We start from the raw sequence: 17,827 nt of genomic DNA on the forward strand, positions 1-17,827 counted from the left end.
GTGAGAAAAGCGTGCCATTACGCGTTGATTAAATGTGCATTAAGGGGTTATATACAGTTAGAATTTTCAAAAAATCGATTTTTTTCTTAATGTTCATATATTTAAGAATACACACAGCAAATTTAATATCGTTCAGGTGAATATTTTCGAAGTTACACGCACATTTGAAAAGGCGTTTCAGAGTGCTTGAAAGTACAAGGCAAACCTTAAACGCGTTTTTCTCAAAATGATGTTTTCAAAGTCGGTGACCAACATTACTCGAAAGCGGCTAAACCGATTAGTCTCAAATTTTAACACGAGCTTCGTAAATATACTTTTTAGGAATTAGTTAAAGATTTTTCTCACCGATGAATCTTTTTTTTCTTTATTAAACAATTTAAGGGCGGAATTTTTGGTCAAAAATCGGGTTTTTTTAGAAACCGCCATTTTGTCAAAAAAATTTATTTTGCTTATTCCTCCGATTAATCACTAGATTTATTAGGTGTGCCACTAAGCTCCCGCTGTTTGTCAATAGATGCCGCCAGCAGTGTGTGCTAGTCGATTCTAACATAACCTAAACGTCATAAACCAAGCCTAGTCATATGGTAAACAAACTGCTTCGACACATTACTGATTTTGGTTTAGTATCACATACTTTTGGTTTTGTGAAAATGTCTGATTTTGTGCCGAATAATCGTCATTTGCGGGATGTTGTGTTGATTTTCCTCTTTCATTCGGTAAAAACGGCGGCTGAAGCGCATCGAGAGCTACAAAAAGTTTATGGAGGTGCTGCTTTAAGTGAAACAACGTGCCGAGATTGGTTTCGTCGCTTCAAAGACGGTGATTTTAATGTTGACCTTCGTCCGCATGAAGGAAGGCCAAAAACCTTCGAAGACGCTGAATTGGAGGCATTGCTCAATGAGGGTCCGTGCCAAACGCAAGAAGAGCTTGCTTCAGTATTAGGAGTTACCTGCCGATCCATTGCCAATCGATTGCATGCAGAAACAGGGGACTTCTGTTCCTTATGAATTAAAAACAAGGGATGTTGGACGTCGTTTTTTCGCCTGTGAACAACTGCTCCAGCGGCAAAAAAGGAAGAGTTTTCTTCATCGCATCGTGACGGGTGATGAAAAATGGATTCATTACAGAAATTCAAAGAAAAGAAAGTCATGGGGTCTGCCCGGTCATGCTTCTAAGTCATCGCCTCGGCCTAATATTTACGCTGCGAAGGTTATGCTATGTATTTGGTGGGACCAAGTTGGTGTTATTTATTATGAACTGTTAAAACCAAGCGAAACCATCACTGGTGATCGGTGTCGACTTCAATTGATGCGATTGAGCCGAGCACTGCGCGAGAAGCGGCCGTAATACGCGGAGAGGTATGGAAAAGTGATGCCACAGCATGACAACGCTCGGCGTTACGTTGCCAAACCCGTTGAAACGTACCTGGAAACACTGAAATGGGCAATCCTATCCCATCCACCATATTCTTTAGATATTGCGCCGTCCGATTATCACCTGTTCCGATTTATGGCACATGGTGACCAGCAATTCCATTCATATGAAGATATCAAAAAATGGCTGGCTGGATCCGTTTTACCGCGACGGTATACGAGATCTACCAGAAAGATGGAAAAAGTAGTAGCTAGCGATGGGCAATACTTTCAATGATTGAAACCATTTTTTTAAAATAAAGTTATATTTTCATCAAAAAAAAACAGCGAGAACTTAGTTGCGCCCCTAATAACATTACTTTAACAAAATCTGTTTGGTTTTTTAATTTCAGAGGATCTAGTTCAGAGATATAGTGGTCACCGCAAAAGGTATTTTTTGCGAGAAGCTCCCGGAGATTAGCTATAGCTCCTCTCCAAATAAATATTTTTAACTAATACTAAGTCTTAAAATCCAGTTAAAAGATACCATATTTAATATGTGCATAAATTTTTAGATCAATAAATTAAAAAGTTTTCTCAGAAAAAATTCTGGAAAATCGTTTTTTTTTTGGCCTTCTAACTGTATATAACCCCTTAAGTTACTCCCTAGAATAGAAAATCGTGTTCTATGCCTGAGTCCATACTATGCATTAGGGATATTAGGAAAGATCAGCTCGATTTAGTTCAGTTTGTAAATAATTAACGCTTTCGTGTGAATTACAGGAAGCAAAACGATCGTTCTTCTCAACTTATTCATTCTTTATTTCGCGTACAGTAATAATTACATTAATGTGACATTTAAATCATTCATAGGTTTTTATGCCAAGCTTTTTCTCCAATTTGCTATATTCGTTTTAATGTTTTTTCAACAATTTTCGTATGGTTTCTGGGAGAAAAATGTTCAGGGAGGAAATTTATTCTTGATTTGCTGCGTGTCGCTCGCTTTAGAGCAATTTTTTTTAACATTTTAATGTTTATGTTTACTCATTTGAGTTTTACTCTTAAAAAAAGAAACGCAACAACATTGCAAAGCGCTAATTCGCTGAATAATAAACGCAGTCTCAATTACTCACAAAATTTAAAAATTCGGGAGTAGGGCAACCCTTTTTTCTGTTTTTTCCCTTTTGTAAATTAAAACAATATACAAGGGAATTTGTTTTAAATAAAAAATAAAAAAATCACATTATATATAAATAATTGAATTTCGTTATCTAATATTTACATAGACTTACTTTCTTTTTCTTTAATTTATTTTTATTTTATTACCAATTTATTGGTATGATTCTTTATTTTCTATACTCCTATGTATCAATAAATTAGTATACATTTTACAGTGGCCACTTTTCATTTCCTGCTATTAATTTTTGTTTTTTTTTGTTTATTTATTGCACTACACTCAGAAAATTTTTCAAAATTGGATGTTAACGTAATTTAATCGAAAATTGACTAAAAATATTGTAATATATACAAGGTAGAGCAAAACTAATTACCCTATCGGAAGTTTAACAGTTTCTGTAAATGCTACGATGCCAATCTTCAATCGTATTTGACACTTGTGAACTAGACTAGCAATGTAGCGCGTAAGGAATTCCATCACTCAAAATTATTATTATTGTTTTTTATTTAGCAAATAAGTTATTCAAAATTCAACAAAATTCGAATACATCTTCTCTTCAAATTTATATAATTACTGAGTGCCATATAGCGATACCGCAATGTGTGCAACTTATTGAATTCTCGCAGTAGTATTTCTGAAGTAATTTTACGCTCTCTGAATTATATTTAACATTTTCGGGAACTGACATATCTAACGAGTTCCGAAGTAGAATATTCTGTGGTAATCCATTTGTAATGTGTACTTTTTTCAACAACAAAAAAATCACAAGGGGATTCTTTAAGTTTTGCAAAGATTTCCAGTCCATATCACGACACAAAATGGCAACTATAAGTATCCATGCATACCATGCCACGAATTGGAGGAATACAAATTCGACCCCGCGCCAGCTGCTTATTGTTGTTTTTTGTAGGATTGCTACCAAAGCACACCAACAAGGTAATAATAGTAGAGCGACTGATACGACATTTAATTTGACGAAGACGCTTGCCAATCCATGCAAATAAGTTCTGAAAAATAGACGATCTCAAGAAATTTGTTTGAATATCAGGAACGAGCGCAGCGTCATTTAGTACCGACCGGTCATTGCTTTGCTCCAAGTGCTGCCGGCTGGCGATTTGAAGGCCTTGTTGCGGTTTTGGACCTTAGAGGCAATTGCGGTCATATGCACCGAGAAGAAGAGTAAACTGTCAAAGACGACATGCAAAATTTCGGAGTTGTTAATGGTCGGTATTGGTGTGTCCTCGGTTTTCACCTTTCATGACAGAAAGGCTGGCAAAATAAACGTTTACTTTGGAACACAAGTCATCAATGCCACAAGTCATCGAACAATCGTCAGCATACGAGACTAGTGTTGCCTTGTGGATGTGCCTTGGTTGCAACCATTCCGGATTGGTTTAAGGCTGACCCCGTATCGGAGTGCCACATAGACCGCAAGTTGGGTTCGTTGTGTTGCCCTAGAGCTCATTATTTTATATAATTTCCCCACTTAACCGAGATTTTTATTATAGATTTTGGTCCAAAATATTAATTCGTTTCGAGAATTTAATAAAAGATTCGATTTTCAGGTCCGAGAGTGCTGAAAGATTGTCAATTGTTGGAGAGTCTAGAAGAGCGAGTCGACTTCTGGCTAGGCCGGGACAACTGCACAGCAAATGCCTGCTCGATACTTCCTCATCTTCGTCTTCGCAGTATCTGCACAGGTCGTTTTGAGGAACCCCGAGCCGACGTGCGTGAGTGCCCAAAAGGCAGTGGCCGGTGATAAGAGATATTATATGCCTTAGTTCGTGTTTCGATAGAGGGTTTTTGTTTGTTTTAGATTGTAGAATGGCCAGATTTGTCTGGTCGTAACGCAAGTAGTTTCCACTCGCCACCTCCGATCAGCAATGCTGTAAAATTCTCGATCAATTATCATTTTACATGTTGCGAGCGGAATGTGGGTTGTGGGTAAGTTACTAATATTTGATTGCGCAGCTCCAGCTCCATTCATACTCGTGTATATTTTAATATGGGACTTTTGCATTTCTTGCTGTTCTGCAATTATGCGGAACATAGAGGAAAGCTCCTATCGAAAAGCTTACACGCGTATTTTATTTGTAGCCGATTTAAATTAAACCCCAAACGCTAGATGGTAAACCCCGAATTTAAGTGACCTGTTCTGATATAAATGGAGCTAATATGAAGTTAATTTGGTTCTTTCTGAAATAAAATTTACCATTCGTATTTGGTGTAGTACATCTGATTATTCTGTGTCATAAATTATACGAAATTCAATTTTTTTTAATTTTTCTGAGTGTATGCGCCTTTCTTCTCTTTAATTTTAAAAATGTTTATTATATAATATAATATTATAGTATATTTTTCCACCTATACATTGTGTTGTATATTTTTCTTATTTACATACATAATAACACATGTTATACATATATACGTATATGTTATTATGTTTTTCATATTTCATATATGCGCGTACGGTTGGTATATATAAGTATACTATGTCTGCATATACATGTAAATCAGTGGCAACTTTTGTTACAGTACAATTAAATTTACAACGAAACCGGTTTTCTTAAAAGGGCAATTGGTTGTTTGATTCTGTAGGTTTTGATTTGACTGTAAAGGCGCTTGATCGCAGTCATTTCTGTAAGTAACAGTTTAGCAACAATTTCCCTCTGTTTGCTCTCTGCTACTAACATATGTAATGCTAATGCGCTTATGCCATGTTACAATATTTTGAGATTCAAGGAAGTCATCCAATTACGCATGTATTATGTAAATACCAGTACATAGAAATCTACATGTATTGGTATAAGAATATTGATTCATGTCACACCTAACCTAAACTCTCAAGCAAGTTGGAGTAAATACGTCTACGTTTACCATATAATATACAAATGTACATATATAAATTGTTTACAGCTATCTACATAAATATAGCTAAATATAATAAGTACATAATAAAGTAAATAAATGGCATTATATACGATCTTTTATTATGAAATATTTTATCTACACATACACAAATTTATTTAGTATATACAAGTACATACACACTCTCGTTCCGCTTACTTTCATTTCGCGATTTAATCATATTTTTCTGACAGTCCAATTATATTCCTCCTATTATTCCTCAGTTGTACGTCGATTTAAATCTTGTCCCATAATGTGCGCTACTCTTTAGAGTACTTGTAAATTCTCGCAATGCTTGAATTTCGAATCCTCTTTGCCGAGTATCCAGGTTAGCATTTGGCGCGCTTTCATGCTGGCCAACACAACGCTGCGACTTTTATACCAGTGCGCCGGCGAGGAGGCACCATCTCGATTGCCCTGAAAGTGTTTGTTGAAAAAGAACAGTTTGAGTAAAGCTTCAGGCCCTGATTATAATTAGAGGCTTTAATTTATTTTTTAGATATTTAAGAGTATTTACATGTTTTTGAAAAATATATACATACATACAAATATTTACAAATACATATTGTAAAGGGGTTTTGACACATGGAGAATATATGGTGTGTATGTATTTAACAGTATGATATCTATAAGTATATACGTATTTATATGTACATATACACAGAGTTGGTTACAATAATGGCCCACTAACACTAAGCCTAGTTTTGATTATTCACTTAATTCGCAACTATTAATTTAATTTAAAAGTATAGGTTATACCGCAACAAACCCGATGTAACTTAAAGTTTTGCAATTTGTATAAATTAAAAAAGCCAAACGATTTACCTCTAAATTGTAAACCTTTAGTCAGAATTAAAAAAAAAAAAATTTGGCCACGTAAGTAGTTTTGTAGTCTATTGATTTCTAGTATAATATTTGCACAAGTTTAGAGTGCTTCAAAATTCGCATTCATTTTTGATAACGTTTTAATCAGTTTCATCGCGAAACGATGGGATTGGGGACCGCTTCAGAAACTGTGGTCTACTTCTAGAAAGATGGGCTTGGCATCAACTCAGCGGGTGCTGGACTAGTGCACAAAAGTGAAAAGTCACGAGATCTAGCGAGACTCTTCTTTGGTTGGTATCCTTATCGGACATTGTCCGTTAGGTGCCCATGCGGTGAGACTTGGAATTGCTTCAAGTCCTTTCTGCAGTGGAACCATCTCCGCACCTTCTTCTCAGCTACACTGCTCTCGTCGGGCAAAGGTTAGACATATGGACTCTCACTTTTTTGTTAAATCTGTGAAATTTCGTCAGTAGCTTGAAGCGGTTAATACAAACGTTATTAGGCACTGTTGGTCATCACCCTTCTTTCTTTTTCCACCTGTTTGGTTCTTTTCCTTGTGCTTCACCCTGTATGGTATCACAACGGACGAATTTTGATTATTTGTCCAAGTGTCCCCTCGCAAGGGCAGCCATTTATCTTATCCTAATCTTGATGATCTTTTTGGTTAGCGCAATCTCTTTTCTTTCATATAAAAACAACGCACACTATTTTTTTATACGCAGAAAATGCGAAGTATCGTCGAGAGGAACAAATTTTCAAAAATCAATGAAAATTTTGAGCGCCTTCAAACTCTTGCTTTGTTATACATATACAACAGCGTGACTAATTTTCTTTTTGAAATTCTAATAAAACAATTTTAAATTGTGACGAAAATATGTCAGTAAAATAAAGAAATGTGTTATACCATCTTCGCTAAAAAATTGTGAAAAAATTGTTTGCCAATTTTTTAAAAATATTCCCTTGCTTAAATCAAATCGCTGAAGTTTGTGGATGAGATATTTAAATGGGGCTGTTTGCATTGACTTGGCCGATCCCTCGGTAGTAAATGGAAAGCGTTTTGAATTGATTTAACAACTGTTTAACTTTTGTGGTTGAACTTCTTTGGTGCTGCTTTGATAAAAATACATAGATACGAGTATTTGCAGAAACATTTTTATTTACTTTTTATTTAATACAGTCGAACTTCCATATAGTGAATTCGCACGGGGCCTGAAAATGACTTCACTATATAGAAACTTCATTATAAAGAAACATTGATTTTTTATGTAATTTTATTTAAAATAATCAGTGAGTTTGGTTTGAATTACAATCTTCCATTTTTCATTTTCAATAAAAGCTTCCAAATCATGTAGAGAGTTGAAAACATTAATCGGCACGTCACTCCCCATTTCCACAAAGGTTCTAATTACGCTAATGGATGCAGCAGCTTGTATCAACGTAGGTAATGCCTCCTCAGTTTCTGCCAATTCTTCAACGGTCAAATCGGGTTCATCGTTATCTGAAATAATATTTACATATTAAATTTTTGTTTGACTATAAAAAGATAAATGCTTACCAGGTTCAGCTAGAACTCCGCGACTTTCAAAAATGCTGTTGAGAATATCTTCTTCGGATGGGTTGTCCCAAGTCTGCACACCATTATCAACATTTACGTAGTCATCAAACGATGCTTCGATATTTGCTACTTTTTTAAATGAAGACTGTAAAGCAGCCAAATCCGATATTGAAAGAAGGTCCTCTTCATCCCAATGCTCAAATGTAATCTGCATAGCATCGTTTGAAAATCCAGACTTTTTAAAACAGTTGGCGATTGTTTCTGGTTTAACATAGACATTCCATACATTGCTAAGATTTCGAACTGCTTGCAGCAAGTATATGGCCATAACAGAATTTCCCTCATCCACTTGAGTCAATATATTCGTTAAAATTCGTTTTCTGTAATGTTGTTTCATGTTGTAGATAATGCCTTGGTCCATTGGTTGCAGTAACGAAGTCATGTTGGGAGGAAAATAAGCGAGATGAATGTTTCTCAACTTGTCTCTTACATCTTTAGGGTGGGCAGTGCAGTTATCAACAAAAAACAAAACCTTTCTGTTTTGATCACAAAATTTTTTGTCGAGTTTTACAATCCATTTCGTAAAAATCTCACTGGTCATCCATGCTTTTTTGTTAAACTCATAATCGGCACCTAAAGATTTTATTCCCTTGAAGCACCTCGGATTTTTGGCCTTTCCGATTACCACCAATTTTAGCTTTACTGATCCAGTTATATTGCTTCCCACCAGGACAGTTATTCTCTCCTTGCTTTGCTTCCCACCAAAGCATTTTTCATTTTTGAATGCCAGTGTTTTAGTTGGCAAGCATTTGAAAAACAAAGCAGTCTCGTCGGCATTAAAAATGTCGTTAATGTTGTAATTTTCAATTAATTTCGGTAAGACGTTCGTTACACATTCATCACGGTTTTCTATGTTGGCGTCAGCACTTTCCCCACATAATATCTTTTGAATAACGCCATGCCGAATTTTGAACTTGTCTAACCAACCTGTACTTGCCTCAAATTCGTGGTGTCCTAGTGCTTCCGCAAAATCTTTGGCCTTTTGCTTCAATAATGGTCCAGATAAAGGGAGATTCTTACCACGTGCAACGAGTAACCATTTCAGCATTGCTTCGTCAACATCCTCAAAATGACAAGGTCGAAGTCTTTTGCGTTTGGTATTTACTGCCAAATCCTCCGCATTTTTTAAAATCACTTCCTTATTTTTTAAAATATTTGATAAAGTGCAGGGAAGAGCTCCGAATTCATTGGGAATACCTTTTTTTTTCCTTCATTAACTTTGTTAATCATTAATAACTTTTTTTCAAGCGAAATGCTGCTTCGATGCGTCATTTTAACTTCAATCACTGAATAAAACTGTAATAGCTCAGCTCTTTCTGTTTTAATTTTGGGATTCCCCTCATTACAGTTTGTCCACATCTAACTGTAATTTTTTGCAACAGAAAACTTTTGAAAAAATTCACTATATGGAGACAAAAACTTAGGACGCTTGAATTTCCAGCTGTAAAATTTGTTCATTATATAGAAAACTTCACTATATAGAAATTCATTATAAGGAGACAAAAATACACCGAAAGCAGAACGAAAAAGCAGTGTCTTCGAAACCAGTTCATTATAAGGAGAGCTTCATTATATGGAAGTTCACTGTAGAGAAGTTCGACTGTAATACATTTAAGAAATCTTCAAATACAAAAAAAAAATATTATTTAAATATATAATACTTATACAATCATGCAAAAAATGGCTATATATATTCTTTCATAAATAATTTTAGTTTTAAATATAAAATTGTTCTTTTTTTATACATAAACTTGTTATAACAATTAAAAAACATGTATGATTCCATAAAGACCCTAGTGGGCGTTAGAAAAAAATTTTCGTAGGACATTTTTTTTACGAAAAAGTGCAATGTCTAACTACATCAGGGGTACAAGTAAATACTTAAGAAAAGGGGATCCATCGGTTGAAAGTTCAGTTGTGCGGTTGTCGTTTACTCACCAAATTCTCTGAGTTTTTCTCATTTACACAATCAGCGCCATTGTGCTCTAAAGCCTTGCCAATAACATTTTCTCTTTCTTTATTTTTATTATCTTTGTCTTTGTGCTTTTCTTTGGATTTCTTAGAACCAGTACGTAAAGTACCATCTGAATTCTGTTACGAAAAGTGGTTGGGTTATCGATAAAGAAATAACGCAAGTAATTTTAGGTCACGAAAGAAAAATGTTCGAAGAGGTAGGAGTTACAGTTGATCCAATCAAGTTGGTTGGGATAAGTGTATTGGTGCATAATTGTAACATCAGTGGCATTGGTTGTGACAATAACAGAAAAAGTGAAATATGGGTGGTAAGGAGAATTATCGGAATGTTTGCAAAAGTAATTAGTGGAAAGTTGTGTAATTGATAATTGTTGGAGTGATGATAGTGATGGAAACGGTAATGGTAATTGTGAATATGTAATGATTAGTGTAAAGGTGAACGAATAATGTGGGTAATAGTTAGGGTAATGTTAATGTTAATAATAGATGGTAATGGTAAATATAATTGTAATTGTAATGGATATGATAATAATGAAGGTAATGGAGAAGTTTAATGGTAGTTATAGTTTTTGAATGCAATGGTAGTTGAAAATAACATACGAATTGATATTGTTAACGACAAAGGTAATGTTAACGGAAATGGTAATTAAAATAGTGGTGGTAGAAGTAATAATATTGGTAAGGATAGGTGAAAAATAATGGTGATAATTATGGTAATGATAGCAGTAAAAGTAATAATTATAATAAAGTAATGGTAATGGAAATTGGGATAGATTAATAATAAAAGTAAAGTCCATAGTAATGTTTGTGGTAATGGTGATAATTGTATTAAGTGCAAAGGAGTAGTATAATAATGTTAATTGTAATGGTAATAATATTGGTAATGGCAATGGCAAAAATCATAGAAATGGTTAAAGTAACAGCAAGAGTAATGGTGTTGGTAATGGAAGTGGTAATGGTAATGGTAGTGATATTCATAGTGTAATTTTAAACACATACAAAATGTTAATTGGTTTTAAGAAATGTTAAAATAATTTATTTATGAAAGTGTTAGTAAAGATGATTACAAGTTGCAAGAAATTAATAACGGTTTTGGGATTAATATTAGTAAAGGTAATTTTGATATTCATTGATGGTATGACGATTTTTTTGATTAGTTATCGATAGCATGAATAAAGTAGAAGAGCAAGAAGAATAAGAAGCATTAATTCTTTTGAATATAAATTAAATAGTATGAGTTGGTGAAAGTGGTACATTATGCTTGTACATGTGTCAGTATTAAGGATGTTGTTTTGCAATTTTGTAACTTAGTTTCTTTTTTTGTAATAACTGACAGACAGTTAAAATGTACATATTTATTGCCAATTTCATGGTAATACCAGATTCCAGTGATTCAATTATACACCCGTTTCGCTTTTTTGCATTGTTATACTCCTCATAAACCCACTAACACACACACACTAGTTCTAATATTTATTTTTATACACATACAGATATTCATTCATAACATTAATTGGAAGCGTTTTAGCTGCACTTACTTGTAATAAATTTTGATCCTTTTTGAGACGAATTTGTGTCAAAGTGCCAGCCAGTAAGTCGTCGCAATTGTGATTGATGCCAGCCGAGACTTCAATAAATTTGGCGCCAAAAGTGCAAGCGACGCATTTGCCATCTGCCGGAGAAGAGGAGAGAAGGGAAGGGAAGGAAAAACGTTTAGATTACGAATGCAGCGTTATTTAAAGCTATTGTATGAAAAAGTTCAACAATTTGAGGTGAAATGAAAAAACTCTAATAATTCGTAAAACCGCTAAACAATTTGCTTTATGGTAATTTCCTCAAAGTTCGATATCCTTTGTGACACAGCTAATTTTTAGAGCAACACATTTCATTGCATATTTATGTAGGCACTGCTGATGCTCGGTTTTTCGCTTGTATTCTTGAGCTCGTTCTTTTCTTGCTAATATTTATGGTACCAATTTATACGATTTTGCTAAAAGTTTGTCATGTTAATCAGATTCTTATGGTATTTTTGAACAGCTGGACAGCCTCCATTAAATGAAAAATAAAAATCTAGAAAATTTTCAAAGAGCTAGACGTAAAATACGCAACCATATCAAAAATAATACAAGTGTTAGAAATCGTGATCGCTTGTTATACAACAAATACTAATACACCAATGAGCTTCTTAGCTGATTTTGCCTTTGAAGCCTTTGCGTTAAGTTTAATTACCCGTAAGCACCGTTAGCAAACGTACCTCAAGCCCACCAATTAGCGTATTTTCAAGTGGGTGCTTGAAATGGGCAATTAGTCAAACCATTAGCTAGGTGCCTGTTGCGCCTAAATATAGGCTACTGATTTGTAGACTACTGGTAGCACCAATTATTCGAGCATGCAGTGATTAATGTACATATATGTGAAGTGTGTGAAATTTTACTCTCCCGGTATGAGAAAATTTCAACTACAAAAAAATGTTTTAAGGGGGAAGTCTACTGTGAATTTTTCAAAAAATCGATTTTTTTTTTATTAGCTTAAAAAATACTTTGAACCCTCTTAAATAAGGTACAATATGTGTTACAGCTGGCTAAATTTTTCTTCGTTGAAATTTCGACCTTTTCCCGAAGCGCTCCAAAGCGCGTACCTGCTATACTGAAACTTTAAACGCATTTTTCTCGAAACTAAGTTTTTGTATACGGTGTACACGATATCTCGAGTTCTGATAAATGAATCAGCTTAAAAATTTAATTATATATTCTCTGTAATAGTGTCTCTCGTCTGACATAGGATTTTTTTGATATCGTTATTTGTTAAATTGTTATAAACAATAGTAACATCAATTTTAGGCAAAAAAAAATAAAAAAATTTCAAGAATTTTTTTTTCAACGCCAAAATTTTTTATCGACATAATCCTACGTTAGACGAGAGTCAATACTATGTATATGATAACAATATTTTGTTTTTTTGTTTTAGATCACCGAAACGTAAGATTTCATGTACACCGTTTAGGCACCTAAGAAAAGCGGACCTGCGCTTGCAGAAGTGCCACAGCGGCCATTTTGAATATTTTGACTTAAAATTTTTTTTTCAAAAACTTAAATATATAATAAAGATAAAAGTTTAAATAGATTTTATGTACGAGCAATATTTTGTTAGAAATAAAATCCGGAAAATAGGCCTGTTTTTTCCCTTGTCACAGTAGACTTCCCCCTTAAGAAAAATATAATAAATAGTTCCTTTCCATACTATCTATCATATATTTGTACATATGCAAGCGTGTTTTTACATCCAAATAAATTGTATCCACTCTTTTATTATAAATAGCTTCACTAATTTCCGGATTTGTTCTACAAAGTTTAGAAAATATTTAAAATTTGTTTCATTTTATCAATAAAGTACTGACTAAAGGCCAGAATAAAAAGATTTGTAGACGCCAAATAAAGCATATTATTGGTAGTGGGCGTTTTGCGGCAGTTTTGGGAGTATTGAGTATTCGTCAACAATTTTTATATAATATTTTACATCTCGTTCATGTGCGCTCTTAAAGTATATAAATAATTGATTATCTTTTATCCAAAAACTAAAAATATAGCTTCTTAAACTTCGCATTCGCCTGACATGGCTTTGATCTGTCTTTTTCTACCCGAACTACCACATCGAATTACGTTTTGATTTATTTGTGACGTTCAAATTCAAATTTCAAGTATACCATATTAAGATACTTATAATACAATTCGATGACAAATATTATAATAATTTAATTTAATATAATAAAATTTAATACTAAAAATAAATAAAGTGTCATGTCATGAGTAAATGCCCATCTCTTGGTTAAGACGTTATTTTTTATACAGAACTGCTAAACAAATTATATACACAAAATGTAAGCATCACATAGTTTCCTATGCAATGTGCGAAAGTGTGAAAACTTTAACAAATTTCCCTTTTTTAATAGTCAGATATTTGTTAAATTTAATCAAGCCCGAATAATAAAAAATATTTCGAAGTGTGAAAACTTCAACAAATTTCCCTTTGGTTTTAAAAATTTTAGTCAAATATTCGTTAAATTTAAATAAGCTAGTGTACCTAATAATAAACATTTCGAAGCTTTATAGCAAAACAATAGTACTCCGTTCGGTTACGGATTCTAGATTTCTATTCCTTTCCTTTCCAAATCGCAACATTCGGTGTACCTATAGCACTGTGCGACAGTGAAATTATACTTTTATGGAGACCTAGCACAACTTGTAGGTATAGTAAAACTAAGAAAAATGGTATAGGAGAAATTTCCAATACACCCCCAAAATCTCATTTTATGGCCATAAAACCGTTTTTCAGTAGGTTGATGTGAAGAATCACTCCCAACTTCGCCAATTTCCATCCGATTTCGAATTTGCTTTTTTAGTTCGAAAGAACAAAAACAAGCCTTTTTGACAGTGTGTTGACAATTTTTCTGAAATGACAACTGACGAGACTGTAGACGGAAGTATTTGGAATTTTTTTATTTTTTCTCTATTTTTTCAACTTTGACATAATTTTTACGATATTATCCGATATTGAGAATTTTTTTTAGTACACTACTGTTATAGTAAATTTAATTTTGCGTCGAATGAGCTATATTTGACTGTAATTGAATTAAAATTAATAGAGTTGTGTGGGTTTTAAGATTTTTTCTTTTTTTTTACTACGAGATTTGGTATGCGTTTCGAAGCATGAAAATGATAACAAGTGTCATTATAAACACATAATATTTATTGGAGTATTGTGCAGTGCAGCACTGTACGGTATGGTACGGTGCGGTACGGTGCGGTACGGTGCAGTACACAACGGAACTGGTTCCAAACCTAAAAATGCAGTGGAAACGGCCCTTTGGAATTTAGTATGGTACGGTACACTTGTCATTCTCTTCATCAGTTTTGCATACTTCTCTGTAAGAAATTCGATCATCATCATTCATCTGAAGTCGTTATCAACTAAATTCCATTGTTTAAATCGAGAAGCGAGCGTTTCAGATTGTCTTCCCGATAGAAGTAAATCACGAGAAAGATCCTGAAAATCTGAATTTGATACAATGTGTCGTTCTGAAGACTTAGAACCTGACGGAAAGGACTCTTCATCATCAGGTTTATTGTTATCAGTTTGATCATCATCAGCAATGAGTTGAACTTCCTTCAGTTCATGACCTGCAGTTGAGTAAATCATATCGTCCAAGACTACGGGGTTCTTAACAGTTGCAACATCAGCATACTTTATGTACTTTCGAGTTTTATAATGATGACCGTTTACGTCCGTTTTACAAAAATAACAATTATCTGGTTTATGATAAGGCTGATGATGCTACATCATCGGAGAATATTGAGAAATTCGACTTTTCTGGCAACGTTTTGATTTATATCTCTTGAATTTCAATGAAACAAACAATAAAACTTTGACGTTTTAATAAGGTTAAATTATAATAACAAACTTCTTTTGTTAATCAATGTATAGTGTGAACTTTAGTACACTTGGGAACTTTTTCATATTTCTATTGAAAAAAAAAGTGCTATAATATGTCAGATATTTTCGTAAGTTCTAACCAGTTCTGTTGTATGCAGTACAGTGTACACTTATGTATACATATACACTCCAATAAATATTACGTATCTATAATAACGCATCAAAACACGTCCTTATTCCCATTTAGCGTAAGTTATACCTACATACCAAATTAATAAAAAAATAAAATAAAATCTTAAAACTCACACAACTCTATTAATTTTAATTCAATTACAGTCAAATATAGCTCATTCGACGCAAAATTAAATTTACTATAACAGTAGTGTACTAAAAAAAATTCTCAATATCGGATAATATCGTAAAAATTATGTCAAAATTGAAAAAATAGAGAAAAAATAAAAAAATTCCAAATACTTCCGTCTACAGTCTCGTCAGTTGTCATTTCAGAAAAATTGTCAACACACTGTCAAAAAGGCTTGTTTTTGTTCTTTCGAACTAAAAAAGCAAATTCGAAATCGGATGGAAATTGGCGAAGTTGGGAGTGATTCTTCACATCAACCTACTGAAAAACGGTTTTATGGCCATAAAATGAGATTTTGGGGGTGTATTGGAAATTTCTCCTATACCATTTTTTTTAGTTTTTCTATAGCCACAAGTTGTGCTAGGTCTCCATAAAAGTATATTTAATTTTTTTTTTTTTTGTCACACAGTGTAGTTATAGTTGGCGTGAAAGGCAGGAAGGCCTGAAATCTTTCACAATATTGCATAGTGTAATGTACCCAACAGCCGATGGCATCAAAGCAAGCGAATGCCCAGCCGTGAGTGAATAAAGCCAACACAGAAAGACATTCTAACACTTTTGCAAAAAAGATTTATCTAAGCATTTTCACATTTCTATACTGAACTATTTGAGTCGCGGATTCGCCTTCCTCATAGTGACCTACTTTGTCTTTACTAAAAGTTATAAAACCATATTTCTTGTTTATAAATTTATTTACTTTCACTATTTTTTGCTGCTTACCTTGTGAAGAAACTGCGCGTGAACGTGCCAAATCAATTTTATTCGCCACTAAAATAATTGGACGAGTACGTATCAAATCCATGTCCTGTAGACGTGAAAGTATATGTTTGGCGCGTGTGAATGACTCCTTGTCAATGCAAGAGTAGATCACAAGAAAAGCATCAGCCTTTTCTAGTTCATCCTGCAAACAGAGATAATAAAAAAAGAGAAATTTTTAAAAACATTTATAAAGAATTGCTTGGAGTATACCTCAAAAAATTCCTTCTAAAAGATATAAACTAAAATGTTCTGCATAAGTAAGTTGGGGCAGCCCGAAATATTTGGTTTAATGACTCACGAAACTGTGGATGATTTTTTTAGCCTAATTAATTTTTAAATTATGTACCGAGCGCTTCCCGAAAAAGGTGAAAAAAGTCTTAAAATAATTATTTGAGCGACATATATCAAGTTTGGGCATATATAGTAGAATTTCGTGTGTAATATTCTAGTGCAATGTTCCAACCCATTAGTTCTGTCAAAATAGGGAGCTTTTCACCTTGTTTTTTTTGGAGAAGTTAAAAAAATGCAATTGTAAGGACACTAGAGGGTTAAAATATCTCGAAAACTATTCCTCGGGAAATTTCATAAGGGGTCTTCTCGCACCAAATCTACGTAAAAAGAATGCAAACGTCTATAGAAACTAAAACAGATGCCCCATTTTTTTTTTAATATGCAACACTTCTTATTGTTTGTCATAGGCATTTACGTTGCAAATGAACAAAGCTCTTGCCTGAATTGGTATTTACCTTCTGCTCAAATACGAACGAGACGTTATCAATAAAACGGTCCGCGGAGGACATATGGCAAAAATAAATTTTTTGTTTTTTGGTAGGACTGTTATAAGCTTACATGGCAAATTTCAGCGTGATATGTCACATAGTTTGTTTTCTGTGCTACTGTAAACAAGTCAAGCTCGAGTGTGTTCTTCGAATTCTCTTTTATGACTTCAATTGTTTCAAAATGTTTTCCACGGACTGGCAACTTGAGCTTGGGAAACAGGAAAAAGTCACATGGAGCCATATCAGGCGAATACGGTGCTTGCGGAACGATATTAACGTTATTTTTGTTCAAATAATCGCGAACAAGACGTGATGAGTGAGCTGGTGCATTATCGTGATGCAAGAACCATGACTTGTTGTCCTACAATTCCTTCCTTTTAAGACGAATGTTCTCGCGCAAACGCTTTAAAACGTCTAAATAATATTCAGCGTTAACCGATTTTACGATTTGTGCGATTTTCAAGCACAATTTCCTTTACTTTTCCGATGTTTTCGTCGTTTACTGATGTTGCTGGACGATGTTCATGAGGCAAGTTTTCAACCGATGTACGGCCCTCTTTGAACGATTTGTACCACTGGAAAACACGTGCACGCGATAGAGCAGAGTCCCCATAGGTTGTCTGCAACATTTCTAAGGCGTCTGAAGCC

At 34.0% G+C, this 17,827-nt stretch overlaps 1 protein-coding gene across 2 annotated transcripts in view; it reads right to left on the bottom strand.

Moving 5' to 3' along the window:
• Positions 1-2,773: 2,773 nt before the first annotated feature.
• LOC128865897 (GTP-binding protein RAD) overlaps positions 2,774-17,827 on the bottom strand; it is a 187,385-nt gene continuing 172,331 nt past the window's right edge. Inside the window, exons 7-10 of one of the 2 annotated variants that reach the window (XM_054106293.1) lie at positions 16,362-16,542; positions 11,389-11,522; positions 9,815-9,934; positions 2,774-5,853 (exon numbers count right to left, since the gene is read on the bottom strand). In XM_054106293.1, the coding sequence (XP_053962268.1) occupies positions 5,704-5,853; positions 9,815-9,934; positions 11,389-11,522; positions 16,362-16,542 (585 nt within the window). In that variant the 3' untranslated portion in view covers positions 2,774-5,703. The remainder of the gene's footprint in view (positions 5,854-9,814; positions 9,935-11,388; positions 11,523-16,361; positions 16,543-17,827) is intronic. The other variant, XM_054106292.1, reaches the window with a different exon arrangement.

The sequence above is a fragment of the Anastrepha ludens genome, chromosome 6 (assembly GCF_028408465.1).
Source record: "Anastrepha ludens isolate Willacy chromosome 6, idAnaLude1.1, whole genome shotgun sequence".
Lineage (NCBI taxonomy): Eukaryota > Metazoa > Arthropoda > Insecta > Diptera > Tephritidae > Anastrepha > Anastrepha ludens.